This window comes from Leuciscus leuciscus, assembly GCF_965113295.1.
Source record: "Leuciscus leuciscus genome assembly, chromosome: 25".
NCBI lineage: Eukaryota > Metazoa > Chordata > Actinopteri > Cypriniformes > Leuciscidae > Leuciscus > Leuciscus leuciscus.
In genome coordinates, this window is record NC_138724.1 from 31,123,845 (window position 1) to 31,149,699 (window position 25,855).

Sequence of the window (25,855 nt, forward strand, 5' to 3'; positions counted from 1 at the left end):
AAAATTATTTTAGTATATTTTAGTGTATCATATTATTTTTCATAAATTTACTTTTATGTGTATAATATGTATGCATTATGACAATGAGAACTGAAGGTAAATACTTAATTGTTATGTCAAATAATGTAAATCGGTGTAAAAAACATAATGGCTCTAAAACAGGTTTAATTTTCTTTAAAGGAACAGAATCTCATCAGATCGTGTTATTACTGTTTCAGGTGTTCAACAGGGGAACTAACCTGGAGGACTGTGTGTAAGTCACTGTCTGTGTTGTGTGAGTAAACCGTTACATTGTCACTAAACCGTCAGCAGCACAAAAGCCCACTCGACCTCGCTGCCCTCAGAGTGTGTGTGTGTGTGTGTGTGTGCGTGCAGACGGTCATTGTGTCGTTATAGTCTCCCTCTATAAAGCAGCTTCCTGCCCTTAAACACCCCGGGGTGCTGTGTGTGTGTGTGTGTGAGCTCATTCACTCATGCAACACTGTCAGCTAAAGTCATAGACCTGAACTGAACAGATGATTATGATGATGAATATGAGCAAAAGACATTAAAGTCTGACTTTAGTGTGTGATTTAGAGTTAGTGTAGATGTACATGTGATGGGTGACATTCAGGATGTTCAGTTTGTTTGTACGGTAACTCCAGCATTAATGACTAGATTGAGTTTTTAGTTTTTTATTCAATTAAATGAATATTTTATTCAGCAAGGACGCGCTAAATTGATAAAGTGTCAGTATAAGACATTTATAATGTTACAAAAGACATTTTATTTCAAATAAACACTGTTTTTTTTTTTTACTTTCTATTCATCAAAGAATCATGTAAAAATAAAATGTATGATGTTTCCACAAAAATATGACCGTTTTCGACATTGATAATAATCATAAATGTTTGTTGAGCATCAAATCCTCATATTAGAGTGATTTGTGAAGGATCATGTGACACTGAAGACTGGAGTAATGATGCTGAACATTCAGCTTTGACCACAGGAATAAATTACACTTATATATTCACATAGAAACAACAGTTTTAAATCATAATATAGATATTATTATTGTATCAAATAAATGCACTTCTTTTAAAAACATTTAAAAAAAACTCACGACCCTAAATTTTGGTTGTGAATATGAAATCAGTCTCAAACTCTGACGTGACAGTCGTCAGTGACATCAGATTGGACTCATCTGGATTTAATTATACGCAACAGAAGATGTTTGTGAGTGTGAGTGTGTGTGTGTGTGTGTGTGTGTGTGTGTGACCTGTGTTAGTCAGTGATAGTCTCTCTAAGTCAACATCAGGCCGGCGAGGGCTACAGCGGTTGACCTCTCGCTATTCTTTAGGCCTTTGCTTTTTACAGTAGGATAACAGCGCTTTATTGTTGTTTATGGCTGTTGCTTTGTCAGGCCTGTGTTCTGATAACGGCCATTGGCAGGTCATTAAAGTCCCAGAACAGCCTCTTTTATGATAAGGAGTGGACACAACTGAGGTCTATCTGGAACAATAGCTGTTAACAGTCATAAATAGCAGACAAACTCAGGGCCATCGCACCAGTCTGACCCTCAAAGCCAGATCCGCAAAGCATGCTGGGATATCTCCAGCCAATACGCACACTATGAGGTTCTTGGATGAATAGCATGGTAGAACGATGTTTAGCAGGAATCTATTACAGGAACACAGGCATCCATGTGATAATTGGCCCACATTAGGAGTCTGAATTTAGGACGCTGTCAAATATGGGTCAATCCCATGGGACTCGAGTCCTACACGTGCCCTCGAGATCATGTTACAGGAGTAGTTCACTGCAGAATTTAAATTTATGGATAATTTATTCTCCCCCACGTCATCCAAGATGTTCATGTCTGTCTTTCTTCAGTCGAGAAGAAATGAAGGTTTTTGAGGAAAACATTCCAGGGTTTTCCTCCATATAGTGTCTTCAATGGGGTCCAACGGGTTGAAGGTCCAGATGTGAGTTTCAGTGCAGCTTCAAAGTCTCGACACGATCCAGCCGAGGAATAAGACTCTTATCTAGACAAACCAGTAGGGCTGCTTGATTATGGAAAAAAATCATAATCACGATTATTTTGATCAGTATTGAAATCATGATTATGTAACACGATTATTTCACATGACTTTGGGAACGTGTTGCATTCATTAAAAAGACACCTTTCAACAATTCTTAAAAAATCGAAATTTGAACATTGATTATACTTTTTGAACTATTAAAATAAATAATATAACAGATAATACTTCAATGAGTATTTTAATCATTCCCGCAGGTCTACCACTTATAATGCGGGAAATTCCCCCACAAACATTGATTCACTTTAGCAAGTAGATTGTATGTGTAGCCTAAATGAATCCACACAGATTATAAAATCATTTTAAAACTTTCTCCAAGAAGCAATTTCACAAACGGCGTGAGTGTTCAGCGGCGCCGCGTCTTCTCTCTCTCCGTCTCTCAGCATGGGTTGGACAAGGCAAGCGTTGAAACTACACATTCGCATTTAGGAGTCGGGACATGACGGAATTGTCACTTGCACAATCGGGCCAGCATTGCATCGTAACTAAAGCTGATCATTTTCACTTCTTTTTAAGTTTTATCAGTTTAAACATTCAAGCTGAGAGAGTTTACGGCTTCGGGAGGGGCGGATGTGCGCGTGTCATTCAGAACACAAGACAAAATAAGAGTGTTCTTTAAAAACAGAACATGGCAAAATAATCGTTTTTACTCGATTGTACTATTTTGGTGATCGTTTGGAGCCAAAATTGAAATCAAAATCGAAATTAAATTAATTGCACAGCCTTACAAACAAACCAGCGGACATTTTATAGCAAAATAAACATTTATATACTTTTATCCACAAATGCTGGTATTGCACTCGCTGTGATGCGACACACATTACGTAATCAGGTTGAAAGGTCACACATGTTCCGGTTCAGAAATGTAGGGAGAAAAACTCCATCTCATTTTCTCCTCCAATTTCAAAATCGTCCGACGTCGTTGTTTTATCTTTAAATTTTTTTTGTAAATGGTGTTTGACTCAGTCTTTGCACGTTTGCTTTGTAAACACTGGGTCTGTTCTTACGCCTACATCCCGCGTGACCTTTCAACCTGATTACGTAATGTGTGTCGCATCACAGCGAGAGCAAGACCAGCATTAGTGGTTAAAAGTATATAAATGTTTATTTTTGTTCTAAAATGGCCGCTGGTTTGTCTAGATAAGACTCTTATTCCTCGGCTGGATCGTGTCGAGACTTTGAAGCTGCACTGAAACTCACATTTGGACCTTCAACCCGTTGGACCCCATTGAAGTCATTATATGGAGGAAAATTATGGAATGTTTTCCTCAAAAATCTTTTCAACTGAAGAAAGAAAGACATTGAACATCTCGGATGACGTGGGGCTGAGTCAATTATCCGTAAATTTGAATTTTAAAGTGAACTACTCGGTTAATGGCGTAGGATCTTCTGAACGGGGTCCCGAGTGCGTCAGGACATGCCGGGTCAAAACGGCCTTTCGGTTTTACAACCCGTGAGTTTCAGGCCAGGTGTGAGGAGCTGTTTGAACCGCTGTGACCGTGAGGGGGCCGGAGGGGTCAGATTTATGATCCTCTTGTGCTTAGAAAGGATCCCAGGTCAGGGATGTGTGACTTGTCCTGTTTTATATTGCACTGGAATCCTCGTTCAACCCTGAACTGTGAAACGAGAGCCACAACAGAGCATCAGCGTGATGGATTGGTCTATTTCCAGGGTCGTCCTGAAAACGAGGACAGATAGAGTACTCATCTGAAGGGGCTCTTCTCAAGGGGTTTTGGGAAACCATTGGTATTTTTGGCTCAGGAGTTTGTACAAATGACTTCATTCACATCCGTCAGTGTGTGCAGGGTGTGTCGGTCGCTGACCTGAGGCTCGACACACTACAGCTCATTTATAATAGTTACTTTCTTGCTCAGTATTTGTCTCGTTTTCCAGTACAAATATCAAAGGTCTTATATCAAGATACTTTTAATGGAATAGTTCACTTCAAAATCATCATTTACTCGCCCTTAAGTTGTTTCAAACATGTATGAGTTTCTTTCTTCTGCATAACAAAGATAAAGATATTGTGAAGAATGTCGGTGATCAAACAGTTGTTGGACCCCATTGACTTCCATAGTAGGAAGAAAATACAGTTACACTTTATTTTAAGGTGTCATTGTTACTGTGTAATTATATATTTAAGTACTGAGTAATATTAAACAACTACATGTACTACCTATAGGGTTAGGATTTGGTTGAGGGTTAGCATGCATAATTTACTGTTATTACTATGGTATGTAACATATGTAACAAGGACACTGTAAAATAAAGTTTTACCAAAAATACTATAGAAGTCAATGGGGTCCAACAACTGTTTGATCACCGACATTCTTCACAATATCTTCATCCGAGTTCAGCTGAAGAAAGAAACTCATACAGGTTTGAAACAACTTGAGGAAGCGAGCATAGTGAACTATTCCTTTAATAGAGATGCAAAATCACAAAGATCAAACACATCTATCTGCCAGTGGTGTCAGAAAAACCAGTTCAAGGTGAAAACCAGTTTGTCTTTTACTTTTTTCTCATTTTAAACATAACCTCACAAAAATACAGAGGAAGAGCAGCGCCCATCAAGATGAATATATTGCTCGGATTACTAACTAAATGAGACCAAAACTATGTTCCAGTGGTTGTTTGAAGCCTGTGAATGAAAGACGATGTGGTCGAAGTGAATCTTTCCAGTTTCTGAAACTGTGAATTCGTACAGAGGACCAAAAATATAGCATTTCTGAAAACAATTATCCATTTAGACTCCAAAGCGAGCTCTTTTACATCCACACTGTAGTTTTTCAGTAGGTTACTCAACGTTTGGTGATGCATGGAAAGCGAGTCCGGGGGTTTGTTTATCTTTCGGCGAGCCGCTAAAACCAGGGGGGCACAAATCCCCTCTTCCTCTTTGTTTCTGTCACACAAAGGGCTGTGCTTTGGTCCGGGTCCTGCTGTGTTTGCACCTCTGTGGCCTTGAACGCAACAATGGTGTTGTCCTCCAAAAAACCTCCATCCCATTACCAGCCCTTTTATTCAAGGCAGCGGTCGTAAAAAAGCTCTCGGAACAGTCGGCGTCTATTATAGGCTTCCTATATTTGTAGGGCACATTTCATGTTTTTTGGAAATAAGAGATTTATACTCTTATAAATATATACTCGGGTTTAAGAGCTGCAGTTGTTGTCCTGTTTTTTTTTCTCCCTGCCACTGTCGCCTTTTTTTTCTGCCTTTATCGCCATTGGCTTTTGGCTTGCTTAGTTAGGGACATTTAATTTAATATTTAATATTTAATTTATAATATTATTGATCTGCCTGCATTGACACTATTACATGAGAACTGAACTGAGCCGGACGATGACATTACGATATATATATTAGAGGTCTTCTCGGGTCCTAAAAACTGTACCCGACCCGAATCGACCCGAATCACTATTTACCCAAACCCGACGTGCATAAATTAATTTTTTTTAAAGAAAAACCCGACCCGAGACAGACCCGATAAAATTAGACCCGAGTCCGACCCGACCTGACGCCATTTCCTTTAGAACCCGACTGGACCCGAACGTAAACGGCATTTACATTGTGCACAGCCTGCAGCCCTGCGTTTCTCAAAAATGCACTTAACATAGACGCGCAAGTAGGCCTACACGCTGAAGTGCTGAAATGTCAATCACACATCACGGTAACCCATTACATCCTATAAAATTTGGCATAATGTTATTTACCGGACCATACGATGATTAACATTAGAACCACCACAGGGTAAAATTTACCGATGGCTGTTTTTCAAATGTAGCCTATAACAGATTTTCAATAAAATATCCAAAGTCTCCCAGTCATTGACTTTTACTAAAATTTTGTTATTTAGCCTACAATCCCGTTGTTAAAAAGTTGTTTAGATAAAACCAGATTAAAAACAAGGCATTAGAACCGCCACAGCAGGTCAAATACCATGTAGGCATATGTCTTTATTTTTGCAACTTTTCTTTATTTGAGCAACGTGTCTGCTTACTGTAAACAGTCACACAACGCACGTTCAAAATAAGATGTTTTAGCCTACTCATAAATGTTCAAACTTTGGATTAATTATTAAAACAATTTTTGCAATTTTTATCGTTTATTGTTTGCTGCTATTTATTCAAGTCTGCCAGTTTCCTGAAGAAAATTCCGATCTATGATGTAGCCTAATGAATAAAAAAATTTTTTTGATTACCCCAAGTTTATTGGGGTTGTTCACTTATTCAAATTATAAATTATATAACTAAGCAAATTAATAACTGAGTAAATAAATGCGGAGGCAACCGTGCTTATAGCCCATTGCACGTAGAAGCGCGGATTCGCTCTCTCACTTAGAAAAAGTGAGAGAACGGTGTCATAGAGTTGTTTTAAATAATGCAATTTTGTTAAATGCCCAACATAGTTTGGGTCTTCTCGGGTCCATTTGGAATAAGCATATTTATTTTAAATTACCCGAGACCCGAGGCCACTAATACCGAACCCGACCCGTGTCCGAGACATTCGTCTGAGTTTTGGACCCGAAACCGCTCGGGTCTCGGGTCGGACCTCGGGTTTTCGGATCCAAGTAGACCCGTGAAGACCTCTAAAATATATATATATATATATATATATATATATATATATATATATATATATATATATATATATATATAAATGAACTAAATTAATAACTTTTTACAGCATAAACGAAACATCACTGAACTTACTTAAGCTGGACTGTGATGCTAATTTCGTCTGGAAACAAACTTTGTTGCACTATTTTCCTGTTATCTCTGTAAAGCTGCTTTGAAATGATCTGTATTGTAAAAAGCGCTGTATAAATAAAGGTGACTCGACTGTTTGGTACGACGAGATCATTGGCCAGTTAACCGAGCTGTTGAATCTGACACTTTTTTTTTTGCACACCCCCAAGGGAAGTTTCCATTTCATGAGCACAAAGTTGTTGGTTTGTGGTGAAATGATTGAGGTAAGAACAAAGACCACCCTGGGTAGACGAATGGAGTTTCATAACTTCCTCCATCATCCTTCATTCAGGAAACCGGGAGCCTCGTCCTCCTGGACGGAGAACAAACTCTGAGCTTTTGTTTGTTTAAACAACAGGAAGGTCTTCACCTTTGGCACATTCCTCAGGAAATGAAGGCGAGATGAGGTAAACTGTCTCTCTAGGCAGGACACTGAGGTTTTTGGGGTCACTACTTGGGCGCATAAGGCGTTCATAAAGGGTAAATTTGGTTGCACTCATTTTCCAACTGTAGACATTTGTTTTTCTGTCAAAAAAACTTGTTCCTTTGGGTCTCCTGGTGGTTCTTGCATTCTGAGTTCAGATCAGAAGTAACTTCAGAATCAGCCTTCCTAGTGTTTCAATGCCAATGAAAGACAAAAAGTGTGTATTTCCCCAAACGGCACGCATGCTAAAAGCAAAACACCCATACGGAAGTGGATTGGCTCTGATAGTGACGGCCTTTTTGATTTGCATGGTAAACGCTCTGTAAGTACCATGTGGAGTCTTTCAGGCATTGTGGTCTGGATCTGCTGACATCATTGTTGACTTGAGACGTGAAAGAGTGACGTTTGACTGAAACTTCATTTAATGCATGGAGGGTTGCAACTCGCTTCAGTTTTATCACTTTTTCTTAAGGAGCCACTTACATTATCTTTATTAGGAAAACTTTTTTTGCAGTCTATATTGGCTGTTTGGGTGCACTGCATTTATGGAATTCCTGATTGAAAGGCGGCATCTCAGAACAAATACTTAAATATTACAATATTATGAATTATTTTCAATGCAAAAATTGATTTTCTCACTCGTTTACCAGTTCAAATATCTAAACATTCTTAAATCAAATCATTTATCTGAGGTGCAAAATGACATAGAAAGAAATGTGTAAAAAATTAGGCGAGTTTGTTTAAAACAGGAAGAAAAAATATATATATCACTGGGGTCAGAATTTTTTTTACTTAATTAAAAGGGAAAACTAGATTTTTTTTCTGACTGCATACTAAATGTATCTTGATTTTAAGAATGTTTAAATATTTGTGCTGGAAAACAAGACAGAAACACTGAAGAAGTCAACGTTTAATATGAAATTTAACACTATTTTGCATTTTATCCCATTTTTAGGTTTTAAAACTAAATTCTACCCTAAAAAAAAAAAAAAAAAAAAAAGATTTGTTGATGTTGTGAATAAACCGATTATTGTAAAAAGTTTTATTGTAGAAAATACTTCAAAATGTAACATTTAATTCAATGTTATTTGGTGTATTTTTGTGAGCAATTTCCGAGTGAACATTTAAAAGTAGATCCTTTACTTTCAAAGTTAATCCTACACCAATTTCTTTCAGTGTATAAGACCAGATTGTGTTATCGGTAACGCTTTACAATAAGGTTCATTAGTTAACTACCTTAGTTAACATGAACTGAGAAAGAACAATACCTCTTCAGCATTCATTAATCTTAGGTAATATTAATTTCAACACTTACTAATACATTATTATTAAATCAAAGGTTGTATTTGTTAACATTAGTTAATGCACTGTGAACTAACATGAACAAACAATGAACAGCTGTGTTTTTTATTAAGTAACATTAACAAAGAATAATAAATACTGTAACAAATGTTTTGCTCATTGTTAGCTCACGCTAGTTAACTAATGAACCTTATTGTAAAGTGTTACCATGTTATCAATATTGATGTGAGGTTTGTATGTAAAAGAGTCCCAGTCGCTCGAGAACCCCGAGGAAGGGCTGGGTGTAACTGACCGTTGCTGTAAGTAATGTGAAGTGTGTTTGAAGTGAAGGGGGTTTGGTTTAGGAGCCACGCTGAGCTCGGGTTATCGGGGGAGTGGCTCCACAGGACTGCAGTAAATGGAAGAGCATCTGCTAGAGTTGTTCTCCACACACACACACACACTACTGTACTCGTCCTGCGCCGTCGGCTCACACGCGTGACAACGTCTGCTTTGGATTTAGATGGGATGAGGCTCACACTGAGGACATGTAGTCAAGGAATCACGGGACCTTTGGAGAACACAGTTTGATTCGATTTTCTTGAAGACGTTGCCGAGCGAGCAGGTATGGTTTGAAACTTTGAAACATTTAAAAGTCTTCTCTGCAGGGCCCTTTGGGTGCACATTCGACCTATATTTTGCTGTGTCACGTCCTACTTCTAGTTATATTTAGCTTTTATAAACTTCTCAGTTAATTGTAGGTGGTGCAGCACAGATTTGAAGACTGCGTGTGTTTAAAGGTCTGTTGAAAAGGAAAAAGGTGTCAGAGAGGTGTGTTGTGGGTAAATATCCGAAGCTTCTAGTCATCTGGCTCCAGCCGGTCAGAACGCAGGTGGTCTTTCTCTAATGTCTTCAGTGTGTTGGGACAAGCCTTGAAACCATTTGGTCCTGGAATAACACTCGAGTTCTTCAAAGTTTGGCCAAAAGTTTGGGAGGATCACCCAAACGCTCCAGAATGAGTCGACACTGCCTCCTTCCTGTTTATAATGTCTAGCATTCTCTGATATAACTTTATGGAAAACTTGTTTTTGTCTGATAACCATAGACTTGTCTCAATCTTGGCATTAGGGCATCATAAATATATTTTCAGATAACAGTTATATGTCTTTTGGAAGGTAAAAACTAGTAATCATAATTGGTAATCAGACTGATAACCATTTGCAATTGGTTGATTAACAAAATTGGTTGATTCAAATCTAATGTTCTAATGACAATCTTGTAAATGCAGACTAAATATTTAATGTTTTACAATATTTTGTTTGGAAATTTTGGGTGAATATAGAATTTTGAGTAGCCTGAATATTTGTTGTGTACATCTAATTTGCCATCATTAAAGTGCATCATGTATAATATGTCAGTATTATTTTGGCTCAACTCTTGTGATCTGTTGACAACTAGTAAAAACACTTTTGAGGGTTTTAGTTAAAGCTTTGAGGTAAGTTAGGTTCTAGTTTGGAGATTTGGACTTGTTTGTTTTAGAAGATTCAAAGATGCTTTTGTATTCAAGTGTTTTTGGAAGTGACATGTCAAAACAAACGATTGTATTTGTTGGATTGAAGTTTTATTACTGGCTCAACAGCCGTGGAGGGAAACTCCTCATTTGTGGAGCGCAGGACTCGCTCACATCGTCTGCCAGTTCTGCTGTTCTTAACATTAAATCCATAGACAGAATTCCAGCACTGATTCAGGTCTGGACTGGGCCAAATCAAACAGGTCCTGACGGGCCGGACTAATGGAGCGCCAACGGTGCCAGTGGATCTGCTGAACATTTCCACATTTACTGGGCTTAATGAAGGCTTGTTTTTACACACACACACACTATTCTCATTAACCACATAATATTTAATGCACCCATAATGAGTGTCATTCTGACTAATTTAGCTGAGGAAAAATGTGGTAGTTATGCAGTATTATGTTTAAAACGGTCACATTTACTGTCTCTAAAAGGTGGAATCTGTTGACCTAACTTCCACTATGCTCAGTTATCGAATTTAATCTGGTTTAACCCAGTTGATATTTCTGTGAGAATGGTTACGTCTCACATTTCCACACCAAAGTTGTGGAAATGGGCTATTAAGATGTAATTTGTTGGGTCTTGACCTGGTGTCCTCAGGACACTTATGCAAATTAATTTGTCAGAGATTTCATTTGCATGGTAGTATCATTTGGATTAGCCACGTTGAAGTTATGCATCATTTAATGTAGAAATAAAAGTGCTTAAAATGCATTTATTCACTTTAAGTCTTCATGAAATTGGTCCTTTGCTATGCTGAGGGTCCATTACCATATGAGTCTCTGGTAGTTACCCTTGTGTGATCACCCGGGGTCCATCCCCTCCCCAGGCAACTCGCCCTCCACCCATATCTGCCCCCCATTGAGGGCCCATTCAGGCCTCCCGTGGGTGGATCTAACAGATATGCATCTCAGACCTCCAAAGTCATGTTAACAAGCAGCTCTACAAGAGAGCAGGCTGTTAAACACTCTGGGCTCGAGGGCTTTTTCGGGGCGAGCTTTTTCAGACAGGAACTGCTTTCGGTTCCCCGAGGTCCCTGCGATTCACTCAGAGCCACTCAATCGTAAAATAGCTGTTTATTTTCGATGAAACATTACTGCAGTTTCTCTTCACTTCAGTTGTTGATTAGATCTGGAGTCTCAGGAAGTGATGCTGATGGCATCTAAGACAGAAATTAGCATACTTAAGGAGACTGTTTAGGAGAAAGGGTGTTGCCTCTTTGAGCTCCTTTCCTGTGTCAGCAACTTCCTTTGAAGAAAATATCATATACTAGTGGATTTTGCACCACCAGAACACGTGTAACATGGCAGGGAATGTCTCTCTTCTGATAGAATTACATAACCGAGTTAATGTTTGAGTAGTCTCTTACAGGAACTACAATGGTTCTTTTCTGAGAAGAGTTTGGGGTATTTGAACATCTAAAATTAAGTACTTTGGTGAAGAAGTCACAGTTTTAGACATTTTGGGCCTCTCTTGGATTGGGTTTGTCTGGGAGTCTTTATGATTTCAACTGAAGAGAATTTCAGGCCTGAACTAAAAGCCGTGTTTGGTCATTTCAGTTGTTCATCTATAGATGGGATTGTGATGGGTCGGGCACAGTTGCATTTACTTCAAAATCTCACACAAATCCCCCCCCCCACCACCACCACCACACACACACACATTGCGGCATTACTTTTATGAAAAAATAAGCACATATACCACTACAATGCAAAAAAAGTCCTGTCATTCTCTTTGGTGTGAAATATGATCTGACATTTCTTGGCACTTTTTGTGAGCTTCACCCTTTAATTGTTGATGCACATATTCTGTATGCATCTTCCCGTTCCAGTCTAAATTGCTGTACATGTGAAACTAACACCTGTCATTGGGTTCATTCCATCCATCTCACCTGTTTTCATTCCAAAAACAGCAGCTCCAGAGATCAAAGCATCAGATGATGCGTCACTCAGCAGGACGTGATGCGGTGTGGCAGGTTCTAAAACACTGTCCTCAACAAACAGCACAGGGGCTTGAAGAAAGACATGGTTTTCAAGCATTACCATATGGCTTTGTTATGCTTGGTGTCCTGAATGGACTTCAAAGGAGTGACAGGGAAGAACGCAAAAGATTTCAGTCCTCTGTCAGTTTGAGCTGAAAGAGTTCTGAACAGAGTCAAGTAAACTATGTCGTTGGGAAAAAATCCTATATGGCATGCATTAGTGCTCAACTTAACCAGAAGAGCGTCCCAATAGAAGGAAATGGAAAATACCAGAAAGCTTCCACGGTGATGATGAGTCAGGAAAATGCATTAAAATAAATTGACTGTAAAAGAGTTAGGATGGTTGAAGTTTGGAGGGAATGTCCGACCACATCACGGCAAAACTCGGCACAATAGCAGTAACAATAAAACTGCCATCGTTTTATGAGCAGAATCTATTTAACAGGCCTCCACCCTGGGCTGGAAGTCACTGTAACTGCCATGAAATGTTTTAGGACGCTGCATTATTCCAGTTGCGTTATTGTTCTCATCCCAATACAATGTATCTTACGAGGTGTTTTATCGTGTGGTTTCGTGATCCATGACACACTGTTCCCTCTTAACCACTCCAGGAGGTCTTTCTGATGAACCTCGAGAATTCGGGAAGTTTCCACGGTGCCGTGAGGCAGCTGGACATGGAGCCGAAGGTCAACAAGCTCACGTTCGGCTTCCAGCGGAGCTCCACCTCAGATGACGACTCGGGCTGTGCCTTGGAGGAATATGCTTGGGTGCCACCAGGACTTCGACCAGAGCAGGTAAACCAATCTCCAAAGTCTAGAACTTATTGGAATATTGCCTCCACAACGTAAAGCATTTAACAGAGAACTTGCATTAATGCACATGTAAGGTAGGAAATGGTTAGAAGGCAGCGTGAAGCCAAAATGGCAACATTGTTTTAAAAGGGGAAAACCGCAATAACAACCATGTTACAAAATGCAAAGCAGTCGCATGTCTTCAGTTTCAGGGAAAGAATCTGGTCTGTTATGGCTAAATAGTATCATGCAGTTCAAGATGTGATATCTTAACACAATGTGCAAGTTGTTATACAATAAATACACCAGATGTGATCTTTATTAAAATTCCAAACTGTTGGTCAATCATTCTGTCAGCAAAGCTAGTCACAGTCACTAAGATTTAGAGGACCTTACTGCATTTTTGCAGGCACAGCTAAACACTGTGAAGGAAGCACCCCACAGGCATTTTGGGAACAGGAAATGCTGCTTTTTATTTACAAACTACTTCATGGAAAATCTGCAAGTCATTATCTCAAGCTGCCAGACAAAAGGGCTTGAAATGATGAGGAAAAGCAGTTTGCTAACAGCCAAGCTCGCAGCCACAACTTTTTTTTTTCCTGGCATTGTCCGCAAAGGCAGTCCTCTCGTGCCTGGAGGCGCGCTGATGTGGCGCTGATTCCAGTCGGTGTCCCACACTTCCCCCGGCTGTCCTTAAGAGCACCCTTGAATAAAATCTGAAGTGATGGGTGAGGAAAAAGGTCTAAAGCAATTTGGAGACCCCTAAAATCACAGTGCAGCTTTTGTGTTAAATGCAAGAGCCAACTGTAATGCCTTTATAGCAGCCGTTCTGTGAATTGCCCTGCAGATTATAGGTGATCATTGTGGGGAAGAACACAAACACTCAGGAATAGTGTTGTTCAAGTGCCTAAGGCTCAGTACCAGAGGTAATATCAGCTTGAAATGAGGGGTGATTTATGGTGCTGCTGATCATCAGGTCTAAATGCCATTCCAGTAGACTGACTCAACAGCAGCAGGACTCTCTTTATGCAGGAAAAGACAAGCACAGTCCAGCTATTTATCTGGGGGCTGTTACGACCAGCACTCATAAAGAGTTCCCACTTCCATAGGTCACAGTGTCATAGAAGCACAATAGAGTACAGTAAAAACCTTTCCTCAGCCCAAAACTGGTGGCTCAAGTTTCAGAAAAGGTAATTTCATGGAAATGGCAATGTTGATAGATACACAGGAATGACTCAACCTGGTACACATGGCATTAACATTTGTCTCTGGAAATCTGATCATAAGTGCTCAGCTGAGAAAGATTGATTTAATTTAGGGCAGGGTCTCTGATCACGTGACCACCACCACCAACAAAAAAACACATTTCGGATCACTTAAGACAGACGTTGGGCTAGTCTAATGTAACTGCTTTTTTGACTTTGTGCATACTCTACATGGAGTGACTGACCTGATCCGTGTCCATCTCATTTCCAGGTCCAGCTCTACTTCTCTTGCCTACCTGAGGACAAAGTCCCTTATGTGAACAGCCCCGGGGAGAAATACCGCATCAAGCAGCTCCTGTACCAGCTACCTCCTCATGACAATGAGGTGAGTTTACAGAAACAAAGGAAATAGGACCTGCATCAGCAGCCATGAAAGCCCCTATTGTTTCCCCAGCATCGCTGCAGTCCAAAATGCCCACGCATCACATTTCAAAACCCCTTCAAATAGCTTTTTAACTGCAACGTGGTGTGGGTGTTTTTAGCTTCATGGGTTTAGAGCTTCACCACACTCCCTGCCATTACAGAAAGAAGCTTTGTCACTTCATATCTATGTGGGTGCTTGTACAATGAGACTTTTGAGCTGAAGATTAAATGATTCTGCTTGGGGAGACTCTTGATCTGGGTCACATAACAAACTCTTTTAATCATCACAACTTAAAACATGCATAGTTCGTGTTTTTCAGTTCGTGACTCTTAATTTTGCTCTTTAAATCAAGAGATGTTCCATTTTCCTGTGTTAAGGTATCCCAAAACTAAAGTACTCAGCAAAATGTCCTAGCCATCTATAAGGGAACCTGCACACAAGAGTTTGTACAGTATCAGATAAGGCTTGGATTTTAATGGGGATGACCATAGAAGGTTTGCCAAACTGACGCACCATCATGCAAAGTTGAGAAAATGTTATCTTTGCAGCAGTGCACTCTGATGTAGACTTTTGTTGGATGCAGATGTGCTGTTGTAAACCAAATTCACTCTATTCCTGGTTGTCTTTCCACTCAAAACACATTGTATGCATTTGTTTTTGTCAAACTCTCCTTCAATGCTTTCTCTAGCGTGTAAGCACATTAAAAGGAATAGGCCTACTTTCTTTGCTCAAAAGACCCTGCATGTGGTCCACAAGGGCTTCTTTCCTAATAGTTTGACAGCAAACACGTTTTAAATGTCCCCCTCAGGTGCGATACTGCCAGTCTCTCAGTGAAGAAGAGAAGAAGGAGCTTCACATGTTTAGCGTGCAGAGAAAGAAAGAGGCCCTCGGGCGAGGAACTCTAAGACTGCTGCCAAGGACGATGCTTCATGCCATGTGTGAACACGTAGGTGTTTAAACTAAGCGTATTGCGATGCAAGAAGTGACTGTTTGAAGCTGATTGTTTTATTTAAACATCTTGCCTCTTCAGTGTGGAGAGAACGTCAGTGGAGGGGAGATGGTGGTGTTCGCTTCACGAGCGGGACCTAGTCAGTGTTGGCACCCATCGTGCTTCACATGTTCCACCTGCAATGAGCTCCTGGTTGATCTCATTTACTTCTACCAGGATGGGAAGGTCCACTGTGGACGACATCATGCTGAATTGCTAAAGCCACGCTGTTCCTCCTGTGATGAGGTGAGTTTAGTTTTTCAAAAAACACACTCATTGTATTGTGCATGAAACAAGGCATGTCACATCATGGATGCTCTTATTCATTTATTGGTGTCCTTACAGATTATTTTTGCCGACGAGTGCACAGAGGCAGAGGGTCGTCACTGGCATATGAAGCACTTTTCCTGCTTTGAATGCGAGACCATCCTGGGTGGTCAACGGTACATCATGAAGGATGGTCGGCCCTTCTGCTGCGGTTGCTTTGAGTCTCTGCACGCGGAATACTGTGAGGCCTGCGCCGAACACATCGGTAAGCCCAAATGTGTCCCTCTGATGTCTCAACATCATTTACCACAAAACCACGCTTCGCCTGCAAGAAGCTGACCTTTAACTCCTGTTTATTTTCCTCTAGGGGTGGACCATGCCCAAATGACGTATGATGGCCTTCACTGGCACGCCACAGATGCTTGTTTTAGCTGTGCTCAGTGCAAGAGCTCCTTGCTTGGTTGTCCCTTTTTACCCAGACAAGGCAGGATCTACTGTTCCAAGACCTGCAGTCTAGGGGAGGACGTCCACGCCTCGGATTCTTCCGATTCTGCCTTCCAGTCCGCAAGATCTCGGGAATCACGGCGCAGTGTGAAGATGGGACAAAGCAGCCGCTCCGCAGACCAATGTCGACAGTCTCTTCTCTTTTCACCTGCAGGCAATTACAAGTTCCCCGGACTCTCAGGGAACGCTGACGACACCTTGTCCAACAAGCTGTCACAGCTAAGCTTTGCAGACAACCACTTCTGGAGGAACAGGGAGGAGCAGGAAGATCCCGAGGACCACGAGGAATGGGCCGAGCATGAGGACTACATGACCCAGCTCCTTCTCAAGTTTGGTGAACATGGCATGTTCCAGCAGCCGGAGGACACTAGGCCAAACAACCTCTGGATGACTGACTCTGATGCCAAAAACAAGACTGAGCCCAGGATGCCAGGCAGTGGTGGGAATGGCAGTCTGGCCAGTAAAAAGTACAAGGCAGACATGTACTGGGCACAGTCCCAGGATGGACTAGGTGACTCTGCGTATGGGAGTCACCCTGGACCTGCAAGCAGCAGAAAGCTCCAGGAGCTCGATTTGGAGCATGGAGCCAGCTTTAAGCTTGAAGACAAACAGTGGTATAATGACTCATTGGAATGCATCACAGATGAACTTAAACAAGCAGAGCAGAACATCAGAGACTCAATGGACTCCTTGGCGCTCTCCAACATCACAGGTGAGACTAAAGGATTGATGTGCAAGTGATATTTGCTGAGTGCAAAGTATGTGAGGCAATTGGGGGGAAATCTGAGGAACGGATGTAGATAAATCTATCTAGTAAAACGTGTTCAATGTAGGCAAGAAGTTAAGTGTGTAATTTTGGTGGCAAACCGGAATTTGTAGAATTTAGCATTTTTGGAAGTCTGGGATGTGGTCATTGAAAATCAGGCACACCATGGCATTTAAATTTCTACTTATAGAGTATTGAATGTAATTTTTTGCACTGCTGTACAGTATAATTTGAACTTCTGTGATCCTTTCAGGCGCTTCAGTTGATGGGGATATAAAAGAGAAACAGTTGCTCTACTCGTTACAACAGTTCTCTGAGCTCGAACACTGTGAGAACACCAGCAACATGGGGACGCTGAATTCATCAGTGCTGCACAGAAGCACCAACTCCCTGAAGAGCCTGACCTCCGAGCTCGAGCGTGTGGAGGTTATTGAAGAGGAGGACCCCGAGCAGGAGGTCCCGCTCCCTGAGGAGAGGCCCAAACCACCTCACTTATCTGTCTTAAGAAGGTCCAAGTCCCAGTCCAAACCTCAGCAGGTAAAGTTCTCAGATGATGTTATAGATAACGGACGATACGATGGCCTGGAGGTGCGGCAGCCTCCCATGAGTGAACGTACTCGTAGACGAGCGTACCACTTCGACGAGCAAGATCAGCAGCGCCACCGGCATCACCACAGGCGAAGGAGGAGTCGTAAGTCTCGTTCGGACAATGCACTTCACTTGTTGCCCAAAGAAAAGGCCCGTATGTGCTTTAAGGAGGACCGTCGCCAGCACGAGCCGGGTCCGAACGCTCACTACAGACAGCCTCCCTATGCCCACGCTGACTCTGAATACGGTTTGCACAATCAGGGGGCAGAGAGATGTTTACGTCTTTATGGGGATGAAGACGACTGGTGCTCTACCTGCTCCTCTTCATCATCTGAATCAGAGGAGGAAGGCTTTTTCCTGGGCCAGCCTATTCCACAACCAAGACAACCTCGGTACCAATATTACGCTGATGAACTTCCCATTGGCACAAGGACAAAGTCCAAACAGAAGAGAGGACGGAAGGACAAAAACTGTATAATTTCATAGAATTGGCAAGGAAGTTTGAAACAGTTGATCTGCATCTTAATACGTCTTTTATCAAATGCCGTTATGGAGCTTGCTTTAAGCTGTTATTTGAAGTGGATTACATCTTGTTCAGGTTTCTCTGTCCAGGACATATTGCAGTGGTCTTGCCATACAGTGATGTTGTTGGTCAACGCAGTATTAAAACCATGCTTACTTGCTGCAATAATGCATATTACGTGACAAGTGATTATAGTCTTTGAAAGAACCAGAAGAATATAATATTTATAATAAAGCCGCTTTTTTAGAGACTAATGGAGAGAATAATTTAACTTTGCAAAAATGAATGTGTATATATTGTAAAATGTATGAGTTAAAGCTAATATTTTTATATCCCTGAGTTTCAAAAAGATTTTTTTTAAAAGAATGTTACTGAAAAAAAAGTACTAAAGAACAAAGGTTTGCAGCGACTCCACTTTTGTTAATCAGGGTTTTAAAAATAAAAATGTAATGCCACGGTCAGCAATTCTGCTCAATTTGTACTAAAACATTGACTACAAACATTGTACGTTACGTATTATCCAAAGCCTATTTGAGTGTCATTTTTATTAATGGGTCATACAGACAGATCACTGTAATCTGTATAAATGCAAACTGGAACGCAAGGCTAATAATAAAAAAATGAGATATATATACATAAATATATATACATATACATTTCGTGTCTACAATGTCTTTAAAGTTCACATTAATCCTTTCTGTAGTCCAACAGGATGTGTTCTTGTCTTATTGTGGATCTATCAACACATGGAGATTGACATTTTTGACCATTGCATCATGTTTTTTTATTGCCTTGTACCATGAGTGCCGCTTTTTTAAAGCTTTTAAATATCTTACACATATGTATATATGGTATATACATTCTAAACCTATATATATATATATATATATATACTTTGACAAAGGTAAGCTAGTTAAAAACAAACACTGAGGAAATAACAACACTTTAATGGCAAACATGTTGCTTCGTTAAACAAAACTATATCAAGTAACAGCAAAACTGCAACATTATTAATGGAGATGAAAACATGAGACGTAGAACTAAACTGCCAAACAAGTATGAGCAGTATTTGGAAATCAGCACGTGGATAGTTCAACACAATAAAAACGTGAACTATAGTTACACTTTAAAAGTGTGAACGTGAACAGTTAATCAAAAGCTTAAGACATGTAGCTGTGCTGAATAACATTTCAACTAGGTTGGTAAAAACCAGACAAACACTACTAGCATGTAGTGTGTTAATCTGAGTTGAGGGAGCGTGATAAAGCACTAGTTTATCAAGTTATGGATTTGGTTTGAGCAGTGCATTCACCTCAGAGATGAACTGGCTGAGGTTTTCCAAGCATTTCTCCCTGATGTCCACCAGGTTCTGTTTCAGCGCTGTCAGGAGCTTCTGTTCCAGAGTTGGGTCCTTGGATACAAGCATCTTCACCACCATTCCCAAAGTCTCGCAGTCCTGTTTGTACAACTGGGAAAAGACGAACAGCTGTTGGACTCATCTGAGCTCTTAACACAAAGTGAGGTACTTTAAAAACGATAAATCAGATTATTACTCGTCTGGAGTGTTAGTCGGGTCTGGAGACATTTCTGCGATAGACCTGCACAGAACCGGCATATTTTCAGCTGATTGTGGTTGAAAATCAGCGGGATTCTTTGGAGTAGATTAAATATGGTAACATTTTTTGTAGGTGAATTAAAATTTGGGAAATTTAGGGAGCTTTCTGGGAAATTCATTGGTTGCTTGTTCTGTGCAAGTCTATATTTGACTAATGCGAATTTAGCTGATCTATGAAAATGATAAACGGGACAAACTGTTTGTTGGCAGGAGATCTCTCTGGTTTCTCTAACATGAGCATTGCTTCTTAAGAGCTTGACAAAGCAGTCTCTCTGTGTACTATACGACACTTTGACCTCCGGCGAGTAAGTCATTTGGCTGTAAACTTAACAGCCGTGCGCTTGGAGGCCAGAGACTATGGGAAAATGTCCAGTAACAGGTGTGTGACAGTGTGTTTGCATGGAGACCTAAAGGCAGGAGAAGTGTTGAAGCTAGTTAGAACTGCAAAGTTATTTCACACCAGACTTTAAAGGCCAACAAATTCTCCCTGAGTTTAAAGATGTGCTTAAAAGGTTTATTATGCCCTGCACATGTCCCGAGTGTGACGTCCAAGACCAGCGGACGAGGTGCGATCGGCTTTTATTTGATCTGTGCTGTAGGAAAGGTCTGGAGTTCATGCACATTAACACATCCTTTCAGGTTTTAAAGGAGCGTTTCGGTTTAGCTCTATCAACTTCGACTCGTCTCTTGATTTAAATATGTGAATATTGTTCCGAATCACTTGCTTGTCTGTGTAAAGTTAGATACCGTACTTCATCTTCTTGATGAACTTACCCACAGCCATCTATTATACACTGTTATATTAGTAAACTCCATTCACGGGAATTGCCAACACAATCTCAAACTTTTTTACGCTTTGGCGAACTGGTGGCCACTTTAGATGATTTCGTACAATCTCATTTTTGTACAAATTGTATGATCTGCTCAGTTAGGGGTAGAGATTCATGCTTTTTTTGTAAAATAGTTACATTTTTCACCAGAAGTAAAGTACACTACAAAAAAAAATTTTTTTTGTCTCGTTTTCCAGCACAAATCTAAACATTCATTATGGAAGCTTGTTTCCGCCACAGAATAAAACATTTTAAAAGATAATTCTGACTTTATTTCTCAGAATTGCGAGATATAAAGTCAGAATTACGTGATATAAAGTTGCAATTGCGTCTTATAAAGTCAGAATTCGGACTTGTTTTCTCGCAATTGCGACTTTATATCACGCAATTCTGACTTTATAACACATAATTGCAAGTTTATATCTCGCAATTCTGACATCTTTTCTCAGAATTGTGAGATATAAACTCACAATTGTGATATAAAGTCCAATTCTAAGAATTGTTTTTTTTTACCTCAGAATAGTTTATATCTCACAATTCTGACTTTATAACACGCAATTGCGACTTTATATCATGCAATTCTGACTTTATATCTCCCAATTGCGTATTATAAAGTCAGAATTGCGTGAAATAAAGTTGCAGTTGCGAGGAAAAAAAGTCCGAATTCTGACTTTATAAGACACAATTGCAACTTTATATCACGTAATTCTGAGATAAAAAGTTAGAATTGTGAGATTAAAAAGTCGCAATTACCTTTTTTATTTTTCACTCTGTGGCAGAAACAAGCTTCCATATTCATCAAGATAAATTTACTGGAGAAGCAAAATGACTGAAGATTTTAAGTCTTGTTTCTGAGTTTGTGCGTGAAACAAGAACAGATATCTGCCAATGGAGTCAGAGAGAGAAACTTTAATTAACTTCATATGTCTCTTCATATTTTAAGGTTAAACTTGCTACTTTTTGATAATTTTTCCTTCATGTCTTCAGTCATTTTGCTTCTTCTCCAGTAAATGTTTTCCAGGAGAAATATCTAAACATTCTTAAATCAAGATACAAGACAAAAATATATATATTTTTGCAGTGTAGTCCCACCACTAAAAGAGCAATTAAGACTAAAAATACCAAATAAAAGAGAAAACGAAGGGCTGAGTGCCAATTATGTTCTGACACAAATGCCGTTGATGGAGCTGAACTTATATTGAATGTGAAATCATCTTTTAACAGGAAAAAAAAGTATGAGCGCTTCATTGTAAGAGAGCATGAGAAAAGCATAAAATTACAAGGCCTGATGGGTTAATCCTCTTTGACCAACATCATAAAGCATCCGCAGATTTGAGCCACATCTCAGAAACCGCTTTATAATCAAGAGCTTTTGGGTCTAGAGATGAATAATTCCACACAATCACCCTGGAGCTCTTCTGACATCTGAGCTCGAGCCAGTCGAGGATATTCCCTCAGAGAAACAATGTTCACGTTTATTCGGGAGCATTAGAGGAACTGGTTATTTTTGCTGGAAATTCAACCCCAGTTTTTAATGATAATTCCTAGAGAGAGAGAGAGATAGAATCTGTCTATTTGAACACAAAACTAAACAAGAGGAAAGGAAGCGAGGAGGATAAACATAAACCTGCTCTGGTACACAGACCCTTCGAAGATAGAGGTTTAGGTTCAAAGGTGAAGTCTAATCAGAGCCGCTCAGGACCGGAATTGGCCATTTATTCAGCGTTACGGTTGAGGACTCTGTCGCGGGTTAATCTGAACACCAGAGGAAAAGCAGAAGCGCTCAGATTACTGAAGTGGACGAGGTCTGGTTCCTCTTATCCACAGCGTTCAGGCGCTCGGGTCCAGTTTAAAAACAGCGCAGAGATTGGAGGAGTTCTGGGCTCACTCAAAGATGAGCCAAGAAGAACAAAGCGGCCTGAGAAAGAGAAGACATGACAGGAAGACGAAAGATATTCAGGGTTTGAGACCAATTATCTTAAATGTTAACGTGAAAGTGAATGCGGTCAATGTTCAAGGCTTGACCAGTGCATTATTCTGCTTGATAATGGTATGCTATATATGAATATATAGAATAGGTCGTCTTTAACGATTTAGCTACCTAAGCAAACATCTCTCACTAACCCAGGGGAACGTATAGTTACTTGTCTCAACTTGGTTAAACGCTGGAGATTCCCACAAGCACGTAATGAGCAGGTTTCCACCCGTCTGCCAGTTACGGCTTCAGACTCAATTAGAGGACATTTGTTCTGGGAGCCTGTGGCGATGTCTGAAGAGTTATTACACTTCCCAGATCCCAACGCAAATCCAGCGGGTTTCGGTGTTCTGGCGCATGACCGCATTCAAAACGCCGAATCCTGCCGAGTTCTCAGGAGCTCAAAGAGCGTCGGGAGGTTTCATGTCTCGCTGGCAAACCTGTGTGTGTGTGTGTGTGTGTGTGTGTGTGTGTGTGTGAGCGTCCTGAAGCTCGTCTGCTGTCAGAGCTCTTAGATTCAGAGATTGGCACATGTACACTATCAGTCAAAAGTTTGGGATCGGTAAGATTTTTAAGAAGTCTCTTCTGCTCACCAAGACTGCATTTAATTGATTAAAAAAAAACAAAAAATATATTTTTCCAATGTAAATCATCTTTTTCTATGTGAATAATATATAGTAAAGTGTAATTAATTTTTGTGATCAAAGCTGAATGTTCAGCATCATTACTCCAGTCTTCAGTGTCACATGATCCTTCAGAAATCACTCTAATATGATGATGTGATGCTCAAGAAACATTTATGATTATTATCAATGTTGAAAACAGTTGTTTACATTTTTATTTCAGGATTCTTTGATGAATATAAAGTTGAAAAGAACAGCATTTATCTGAAATATAAGCTTTTGTAAAATGAAACACGACCGTTCAACAGTTTGGGGTCAGTAAGAATTTATTATTTTATTTTGGGGGGGAAATAAATAAAATAAATCAATACTTTTATTCATCAAGAATGCATTAAATTGATCAAAAGTGACAGTAAAGACATTTATAATGTTACAAAAGATTCTATTTCAAATTTATTTTCTTTCTATTCATCAAAGAATCCTGAAAATAAATTGTTAACAACTGTTTTCAACATTGATAATAATCATAAATGTTTCTTGATCATCAGATCATCATATAGTAATGATGTAATGATGCTGAAAATGATCACAGGAATAAATTACATTTTAACATAAAAATTAAAATAGAAAACAGTCATTTTAAATTGTCATAATATTTAACAATATTACTGTTTATTTTTTTGTATTTTCGATCAAATAAACGCAGCCTTGGTGAGCAGGAGAGGCTTCTTTTAGAAACATGACAAATCTTACAGATCCCAAACTTTTATGACCCTGACGTTTCAGTGTTTCACTGTCATCTGTACTAGACACAGCTCTCTCTCTCCTCCAGTGTGAGACACTGATAGTATTTTCACCCACATTACGTCATTCTCCATCTCTTCGAAACAGCAGAATCACCAGCGATAATAAACACTCAACTTAAATTACAATCATTTCTTGAGCGTTACAGGATCTTGTAAACCCCAAAGTAAAGCCACAAGTAATTATAATAAAACAATGACATAAAAAAGAAAACAAAAAGCTTGTGTTCGTGACGTACAGAGGAAGTTCTCCACCCCAGAGAGGATCTGTATTTATAGTGGTGATATTTACCAGTGCATGCTGGGAAGGTTTGTTAAAGGGAGGAAAGGTTTGACCCCGGTGTGCTTTTGTTTGGCGTGGAAGGAGAGAGAGAAAGACGTGATGTGGAGGTCTGATAACAGGACCACACAAACAGGAGACCGAACTGTACAACACACTGGGAAAGCAATGGTCTGTGACACAGTACAAATCAAACACACAACTGTGGCAGCAAGTGAAGCGTCGTGCTCAAACACACACACTCCCAACAAGCGGAGGTCTGTCGCAATCACTGAGCGGGGGGCGATTATCTGAGGGCTGGAACACATTAGGGAATATTAGGAGGCATTTTATCACTGAGGGTCTAATAGGGCCGGGTGGATGTGTGTCGTTGAGGACCACTGGAGTGATGGATGGAGTCTGAGCTAAATCATTCCCAGCTCACGAGATGTGATGTGTTGTACAGTCAAACCAAACATTACTCAGACACCAGATATCATTTCACTAGTGTGATCAGGACACTATAGTTCATTTATGTAAGTGAGGAGAGCAGAATAAAGTAAACTGTGACATATTATACCCAATAACTCTTCATACAGTGACTACCAGTGACATTTATACAAATTTGGGACCAAAAATGATTGGGACACTTTGAGCTGATCATGTTTTGCTGAAGTGTTTTGTCTTTAATTGCTAATGCTCTTTTTACACACAGACTGAACAAAATGAAGCATTGCTTGGTCACTGGTTGAGCTAAACTGGTATTATCTAATTGTGTAGTTAAATTTAACAGCTGACAGATATTCAACATAATTCATGTGTGAGACAGTCTAACAGAAGGACGGACAAAACCAGTCAAATATCAACTGAGTTCTGCTCATATTTTAGTACCATTTTCTAAACTATAGTGAATAAACTGATAATGTGAGAAATGTTGAAGCTGTCTGATATATATTGTGGTTTGACTGTAGCTCACGTTTAGTTTTCTGTCTTAGAAACTCAAAAAGGAAGTGAGGAAATCATATCAAACATGGCGAACGCACCTTCTCGATGTCCTGAGCTCTGTTTTTGATGGCCTGAGCGCACTGTTCTTCCACTGTCGGCTCCTCCGGGTCTCCGCCCAAACCGGGAATCACATCCAGGTCGGAGAAGAATATCTGCAACACAGGAGATTTATTCCATTGAACACGCTGCTGTTCTGTGGCTTCTAGGATGTTTAATGAAAAAATGATGTTCTTCGTCAGTATTTTTGTCTTCTTTTCCAGTACAAATATCTTACTTTGTGCTTCAAGTTTGGTTAAGCTTAGACATTGCGTTTAGCAGCTATACGTCCAGGGCCGCGGGAAGTGGGGGTGCTGGGAGTGCTGCAGCACCCCCTGTTTTCACAGAATTGTAAATGCAACGCATATGTTTGTTCATTAAAATGTATTAATTTTTAGCATTTAGTCATTTATTTGTAATAAACACTTTAAGTGGGCTATTTAAAAATTGTTATTTATATGTTATATTATGTTTTTAAAACATAAGCGCAGAGTGTTACGTAATAGTCTATTGTGTGTGTGTCGAAAGAATTTGTCCGCAGCTGTAAAAAAATAAATAAAAAATAAAAACC

The 25,855-nt window shown here is 39.9% G+C and overlaps 2 protein-coding genes across 6 annotated transcripts in view; one reads left to right on the top strand and one right to left on the bottom strand.

Moving 5' to 3' along the window:
* The window catches only part of prickle1a (prickle homolog 1a), a 27,202-nt gene extending 8,410 nt beyond the window's left edge, over positions 1–18,792 (top strand). For 2 of the 3 annotated variants that reach the window (XM_082160655.1, XM_082160653.1), the window contains 7 exons: positions 12,694–12,876; positions 14,350–14,463; positions 15,311–15,448; positions 15,533–15,736; positions 15,836–16,022; positions 16,125–16,973; positions 17,281–18,792. In XM_082160655.1, coding sequence (XP_082016781.1) covers positions 12,706–12,876; positions 14,350–14,463; positions 15,311–15,448; positions 15,533–15,736; positions 15,836–16,022; positions 16,125–16,973; positions 17,281–18,101 — 2,484 coding nt within the window. In that variant the 5' untranslated portion in view covers positions 12,694–12,705 and the 3' untranslated portion in view covers positions 18,102–18,792. Of the gene's footprint in view, positions 1–6,743; positions 9,154–12,693; positions 12,877–14,349; positions 14,464–15,310; positions 15,449–15,532; positions 15,737–15,835; positions 16,023–16,124; positions 16,974–17,280 lie in introns of those variants that run through there. The other variant, XM_082160654.1, reaches the window with a different exon arrangement.
* Positions 1–25,855, bottom strand: part of LOC309491258 (uncharacterized protein) — a 135,529-nt gene that overhangs the window by 97,617 nt on the left and 12,057 nt on the right. For all 3 annotated transcript variants that reach the window (XM_082160748.1, XM_082160749.1, XM_082160750.1), the window contains exons 9-10: positions 25,287–25,400; positions 19,451–19,606 (exon numbers count right to left, since the gene is read on the bottom strand). In XM_082160748.1, coding sequence (XP_082016874.1) covers positions 19,451–19,606; positions 25,287–25,400 — 270 coding nt within the window. The remainder of the gene's footprint in view (positions 1–19,450; positions 19,607–25,286; positions 25,401–25,855) is intronic.